Source organism: Tupaia chinensis, unplaced genomic scaffold (assembly GCF_000334495.1).
Source record: "Tupaia chinensis unplaced genomic scaffold, TupChi_1.0 Scaffold145870_1, whole genome shotgun sequence".
Lineage (NCBI taxonomy): Eukaryota > Metazoa > Chordata > Mammalia > Scandentia > Tupaiidae > Tupaia > Tupaia belangeri.
Window position 1 is genome coordinate 4,960,098 of NW_006205727.1, and position 7,310 is coordinate 4,967,407.

At 41.7% G+C, this 7,310-nt stretch overlaps 1 protein-coding gene across 2 annotated transcripts in view; it reads left to right on the top strand.

Moving 5' to 3' along the window:
• Positions 1-1,670: 1,670 nt before the first annotated feature.
• Positions 1,671-7,310, top strand: part of PCED1B (PC-esterase domain containing 1B) — a 17,467-nt gene continuing 11,827 nt past the window's right edge. Inside the window, exons 1-2 of one of the 2 annotated variants that reach the window (XR_003547915.1) lie at positions 1,671-1,905; positions 3,800-3,859. Coding sequence is in view for 1 of the 2 variants with exons in the window: in XM_027768313.1 (XP_027624114.1) it covers positions 1,902-1,905 (4 nt within the window). In the remaining variant the exon portion in view is untranslated. Of the gene's footprint in view, positions 1,906-3,799; positions 3,860-7,310 lie in introns of those variants that run through there. The other variant, XM_027768313.1, reaches the window with a different exon arrangement.

A 7,310-nucleotide genomic window follows, 5' to 3' on the forward strand; every position in this document is an offset into this window, starting at 1 on the left:
TGGATGGCTGCACTGTAATCCCTTCTCTATTCTCTTGGGATATTCGGCACACATGCACATGCACATGGCATGATCTTCAGGCTGCTGGGTCTGGGACTCAAACCATGGAGTTGGCCATGTGGGATCCAGCACCTTAACCTCCATACCACCTGGAATTAATTATTTTAAAGAATTATTTCTTTAATTTTATTTATTATTATTATTATTACTACTACTACTGCTACTACTTTAATTTGCTATAGAACACATGTGCTCACCAGAGAGAGAGAGAGAGAGAAAGTGCAAAAGCAAGCTGCTAAGTCCCGAACTCAAACCACAGTTGGCCACCTGGGAGTCCAGTGCCCCAACCACCATGCCATCTGCTGACCCCCAGGAATTAATTTTTAAGTCACACATTAGGGATTCAATGATGTAAAGTAAAATGATACTTTTCAATGGGCCAGCCTGTAGCCTAGTGGCTAAGGGAGAGCTGGATCCCACTCGGCCAACCATGATTCAGCTTCTGGCTCTGCCTCTTGGAAAATATGCCGGGTCCATGCACATACTTGCTCAAAATCCCAACAGGATGCAGAAATGGAGAAGGGATTGTGACACAAACATGCCCTATTGAGGGGGGAGTGCTTTCCCTCTCCTTCTGTCTTTCTCAAGGCATGTACCTTCTGACAATTAATTTTTTTTTTTCAGTAAAAAACAATGTTACTCTTTGGCCCATTTACAAATAGCATAGTATGAAAAGAAAAAAAAAAAAGTGTGTAGAACGTGTAATTCAGGACTGTTTTGGAGTCTGCTACTCTTGTTCATTACTTATTTTATACCATTTAATGCATTAGAGAAATGCTCTATCCTGAAGTACTTAAAACACCAATAGAAGGTCCACTATTTTGAGAAGCAGCTTTTTTAAAGCTTCGTTCCCTAATTCTCTCCTCCTCCTCCTCCTCCTCCTCCTCCTCCTCCTCCTCCTTCTTCTTTTTCTAATTTATTTCCTCCTTATTCATCTTGGTATTTAGAGGGAGGTGAGAGTGCTCCTCTCCCAAAGATAAAATTCCAAACAAAGGAAAACAAAGGCCTACTCTTCCCCACTATCAGAAGACCACTGCCCTTTTAAGCATACTGTCTTCCACCATTTACTTGCTGGTTTCAAGTGGAACGCCAAGGGAGGAAACAGAAGGTCCCTGTCCTGGCTCTACCCCTTATCTATTCACATAGGCCCGAAGCTCTGGCTTTCAGCACTGGCTCCGGCCTGCAGTTGCCTGTAGCTGTGGACTGGGCTACCTTCCACCAAGAGGGTATGTGGTCACGTGAGAAGATTTGGAAGCAGTTTGTAGACTGTAACACACTGTACAAAAGTGCAGATGATTACTATTAATTAGCAAAAGAAGTCTTCCTCTATCATTTTTGTTTTTTTCCCACTTCCTCCTTTCCCCTTCTAAACAACTTTTTCAGCTGTAAACACACCATAATAGCAAGAGTAATGAGAAGCAAGGGTCTGACTCGTTACAATGAAAAGTCAATTTAAGTGACACCCAAATTAGGAGAAAGGTGAAATGAAAACAAGTTCTGAACCAAATTCTAGGAAGATGTTGTTTTTTAAATCTACTTACCACTTCATGTTTTCATATATGCCAAAGTCTCAAAGCTTCAGTCATTATTCTTCCACTTCCTAATGCAAGAACATAAAGGCTGGTTTGTGTCATTTGCCTCAGACACCACCGGAAGTGGCATTTTCTCCCCAGAGACTGGCTTGCAAACTGTAGCAGCACCCAGAGGTGAACTCATTCACTTGGAGCCCAGGCTCCGGGCGCCTCAGCCTGTCTACTCTGATCTATAGCCAAGGATGGACTTTATCTAAGGACGAGCTCTAGTGTCAACTGAGAAAGACCATTTTGAATCAAGTCATTTCAATGAGTAAGTGTTTTCCATTTCTCCCATTTTATATACAACAGTATTTTTTTATTTCTGACTACCCTTTCTTTTTTGTTTTTCTTTCTTCTTTTTAAATTTATTTACTGGAAGGCACTTGTGCTCACAGGAGAAAGACAGAGAGAGAGAGAGAGAGAAAGTGAGAAAGGACTGCCATGAGTTATGGTCACACCACCATCCCTTCTCCTTCATTTCTCCCTCCTTTTGGGATTTTGGGCACATGTGTACATGTGTCCGGTTTGTTTTTGAAGCCCCCAGGCCCAGGACTTGAATCCAGCCACCTGAACCACTACACCCTGACCAGCTTTTCTATGGACATTCATTTTTCAGGCACTCACTATAGAAAAAAATTACCATCCTCTCTCTCTTAACTAAGTAACCCTGAAGAAAAAAACTGATACTTGGTAATAATGAAGCATTAGTAATTAATAAACTAGTCTATTTTTTAAATGGATAGTGAAAGGAAACAGCCCATTTAGTTTTGAACTGAAGAAAGGCTATGAAGCAGCTATTGTATGTTGTGGTTGACCACAAAAGCTTGGCATCAGTTTTGGTTCCCAGCCCAGCTTTTTATAAAACGGATAACCTTGAGCAGATTACTAAACCTCTGTGTGTGTGTGTGTGTGTGTGTGTGTGTGTGTGTGTGGTTGTTTCATTGCCAGAGGGTGCATGTGCTTGCCAGAGAAATAAAGAAAAGGAGAAAACACCCTCAGTGGACATGGTCTGCTGCAATCCCTTCTCCACTTCTCCATTCCTTTGGGATTTGGAGCATATATACATACACACACACACACACACACACACACACACACACACACAGGCCCCCATGTGTTTTTCAAGTAGTAGGGTCTGGGATTCAAACCATAGTTGGTTATGTGGGATCCAGCTCCCTTAACTATGGGGCCAACCCAGATTCCTAATTTTTTTTTAACCTTAATTTTCAAAAATGTTTAAAAAGGGCAAAAACAAAGTACTTATTTCTTAAGGTTTTTAAGCAGGTGAGACACTTAAATACTCTTGCAGGGCATACTAAATGATGTTACTAAATAATCAGCGTTGCTAAATAACAAGCTTAATACTTCATTTAGTTAGAAAGTTCCCTTAGCTACTAATTCTATCCACTAACTATGTTGAGGTGGCTCAGAATGGCAACAACAATGAACTTTGTAGCATTTATGGAGCATTTCATTTGATTGGCACCTCCTCTCAGGGAGGCGAGCAGAGCTATGGGCTTATTTCTGTAAGGGGAGGGCGAGTGAGAACTGAGAGCCTGCAAATGGCAGAAAGAGACGCTCATACGCTCAAAGTTGGAGCTGAGGGAAGAGAAACCAAGACTCAGGAAAGGGTCTTGTGTGAGTGGGCACTTGTCTGTGTGACGGGAGGACAGGACATTCATTTCTCCAGCACAGATTCTTATCCCTTCAGCCTCCTCACTCCATAACCCCATCCCTCTTCCCGTTCCAAACCATAGAGCTTGAAATCGGTCAAGTCCTTCGTTCCAGTTGAACACAGAACACCAGAGCAAATCCAGGTCTTTCAGAAACCCCTAGGAAATAGTGCAAGTACAGACCGCAGTATACAGAGATTGGCCTTAAGGATCTCTTCTTTACTTGTTTGTTTTGTTTGTTTGTTTGTTTGTTTGTTTATAACTGCCAGAGGGTACATGTGCTCACTAGACAGACAGAGAGAGGGAGAGGAAGAATGTACCCCTCAATGGGGGTGGATTTGGGGCATACATGCACATGTACCCACATATTTTTTCAAGCCACCAGGGCTGGGATTTAAACTGGGGCTGGCCAGGTGGGATCTGGCTCCCTTAAAAACTAAACTACGGGACCAGCCCAGAATCTTATTTTCAAATTCAACATTTTTTCCATAGAAACACTACTGCATGAGACCAGCAGATGGCACAATGGCTACGTCGCTGGACTCCCGTGTAGTTGAACACAGTTTGAGTCCTGGACCCAGTGGCTTAAACTCATGCCAGGCGTGTGTGCGTGCCTGCCCAAGATCCCAAGATCCCAAGAGGAGAATGGAGGAGAAGGGATTGCGGTGTGGCCATCCCCCCTGAGGGGTGATTTCTCACTTTCTGTCTCTCTGTCTCTCTCTTTCTTTCTGGTGAGTGCACATGCCCTATAGCAAAAACCTCTCAGGAAAAAAAAAAAACCTCTCAGAAAAAAAAAAAAAAGAAAGAAAAGAAAAGAAGAAAGAAAGAGAAAGAAAGAAAGAAAGAAAGAAAGAAAGAAAGAAAGAAAAAGACTACTGCACATAGAATTCAGTGTTAATAGTCATGATGATAGCAGTAATAAAACATCCATCTTTGAAGCATCTTTTGTGTCATCTCTTCAGGGGAGCACAGGGTCTGTCTCTCCCCTATAAAGGATGACAACCAAGGAGCAGAGATGAAGTGGGCCTGTCCACTTAGCCTTGTGTTCTCATAACTGGTGAAACGGGCTTTGGTGGCCCGTCCTGGAGACAGAATTTTCAGACTCCAGTCTGTCCATTAGTTCAAAGCAGCTAGTCATGCTTTTGGCAAGAACTGCCATTTTCCTATAATTCACCAAAATGATCAACACAAAGGAAAGGAGAAGGCACCCAAAATGTGTTCTCTAGGCCCTTTAGAAAACATGGAATGGGGGACCAGCAGATGGCCACCAGACCCCTCCATGCTCGACCATGGCTCAAGTTCCAGACCTGGCAGCTTCAAACTTACACTGGGCGAGAGTGCATGTGTGCCCAAAACCCCGAGAGGAGACTGAGGAGAAAGGACTGCTGCATGGTCATCCCCCGGGGGATGATTTCTCACTTTCTGTCTCTCTGTCTCTCTCTGTCGCTCTGGCAGGTGTATGTGCCCTATGGCAAAAATCTGTCTAAGAAAAAAAGAAAAGAAAACATGGAGTGGTTCTTTTGGCAACATACATGTGAATCTACAAGAAAGGTGATATTGTAGACATCAGAAGAATGAGTATTGTTGAAAAGGAATGCCCCACAAATGTTACCATGGCAAACTTGCAAGAGTCTACAATGTTACTCAGCGTGCTGTTGGCACTGCTATAAACAAACAAGTTAAGGACAAGATTCTTGTGAGAGAATTTGTGTGTACTGAACATATTTAGCATTCTAAGGCAGAGATACCTTCCTAAAACATGTGAAGAAAAATGACCAGAAAAAGAAGGAAGCCAAAGAGAAATGTATCTGGGTTCAACTGAGGCGCCAGGCTGCTCCCCCCAGAGAAGCACACTTTGTGGGAACCAATGGAAAGGAGCCTGAGCTACTGGAACCTATTCATAGCATGATGGGTGTTGAAAATAAATAAACTCTGGTCTATAAAAATATTTTTCTTAATTGAGTAAAATTCGTGTTCTCTCCCCCAAAGCAAATTTTAATTAGGCTTTAATTCAGTTGGTAATATCTTTATTCAAATTCAGTGTTTTTCTAGTTGAAAGATGCAAGGTGGCTTATTATTCAACAAATAAAACTAAGTTTAGAAAATGATAAAAAAAAAAAAAAAGGCAGCTAGTAATTATTAACTCTCCAAACACCTAGTCATTATTAACTCTCCAAACACCCTTTTTTAATCATGGGGACTTTTTAATCTAGCCACTGGTTAGAATCTAGGGTATTAGCATAAATACAAAAAAGTCAGATCTAGCTTTAGTGCAACACTGGATTTCTCCTGGCTCTTGGAAGACTAGCTAACAGTGACGGAAAGGAACTAAGCCAAGTTTATAGCTACTTTGTTTTTTTCACGGAACATTTAACACTGTGCACAAAACACTGTCTTGCTTTTCTAGGGAGGATAACAAAGAATATACTTGCAAGTATATCTTTCTTGGTAAGGTTATTTTTTTACCCCTTACTTCCAGTAAGTATAGCTGAGGTTAAAAGCTCAGGATCTGGAGTCATATTTCCTCCTAAAGAAACAAAACTTTTAACTTATCTAATCAATCAGAAGACTCAGACGGACAGTCCTGCCATTTACTACCTGGACAGCCTTGGGCAATTTACATAACCACTGCATGCCTCAGTTTACTTGAGACACTAATGATTCCTACCTCACCAGGAGGTGAGAATTGAATAGGACTGGCACAGAGTAAATGCCATGGAATGCTGGCTATTAGCACAAGGCACTAAGCTGAGAGGAGCTTGAGGACACTAAGCTCCACTCATGCCTTCAAGGCCGAGGAACTACTGGGCTAGAAGGGCCTATGGGCAGCTTATTACAGTAAAAAACAAAACCAAGAGAGCAGCAGATGGCATAATGGTTATGTTGCTTGTCTCCCATGTAGTTGACCCTGGTTCAAGTCCAGGACCCAGAGACTTCAAACTCGTGCTGGGCTCATGTGTGTGCATGGCCAAAATCCCAAGAGGAGACTGGAGGAGAAGGAACTGCAACATGGCAATCCATCCTGGAGGATGATTTCTTGCTTTCTGTCTCTCTGTCTCTTTTTATCTCTCCAACGAACGCATGTACCCTACCGCAAAAGTCTCCCTTTAAAAAAAAAAAAAAAAAAAAGAAGAAAGAAAAAGAAAGAAAAACAAAATAAAACCAAGGATTAAATAGAATCATCCTTGGAGGAAGGAGGGGCTTTTCTGTCTGGGAGAACAGGGAAGGCTCTCTGATAGAATTTTTGCCTGTTAAAGAGGGTTGTAAAGAAGGAATGGGATTTCAGTAAGAAAGGGCTGGGGGACATTGAATGATGAGTCCTGGGAGCAGATGTGGAGATGAGAAGAAACCCTCCAGGCTTTCACAAACCTTATCATTCACCCCAGGCTTTGAAAAGACCTAAAAAATCAAGGATCCTATCCTAGGTTTTAAAAATGTTATAAATACAAAATGTTGGAGTTATGCTAACATATCAAATGAATATAAAATTTAAAACCATAGATGATACTTTTTTGCGAGAAGATACATACAAAATAAAAATGAATTTTTTTAGAAATTATGTTTTAATTAAAGTAAGACAAACTTTTTTTTAAGGATTAAGAATTTATAGAAAGAAAAATTTTTAAGAATTCATAGAAAGAAAAAAAGTTGATCATGGGGGGGGGGGCATGGTCAACCATGGTCAACTGTACAGATAGATTCTGGACCCAGCAGCTTGAAAACATGACAGGCATATGTGTGTGCATGCCCAAAATAGAAGAGAAGGGATTGTGGCGTGGTTATCCCCCCCGCCCCCACCCCCGGGGTGATTTTTCATTTCCCTCTCTCTGTCTCTGGTGAGTGCATCCACCCTGTATAGCAAAACACTTTTTTAAAGTTAACCATAAAATCTATGTACAGAGGGCCAGGAGGTGGCATGGTTGTTAAGACACTATACTTCCACATAGTTGAGTTTGAATCCTGGACCTGGAGGCTTGCTTTCTTGCTTTCCTTGTCTCTCTTT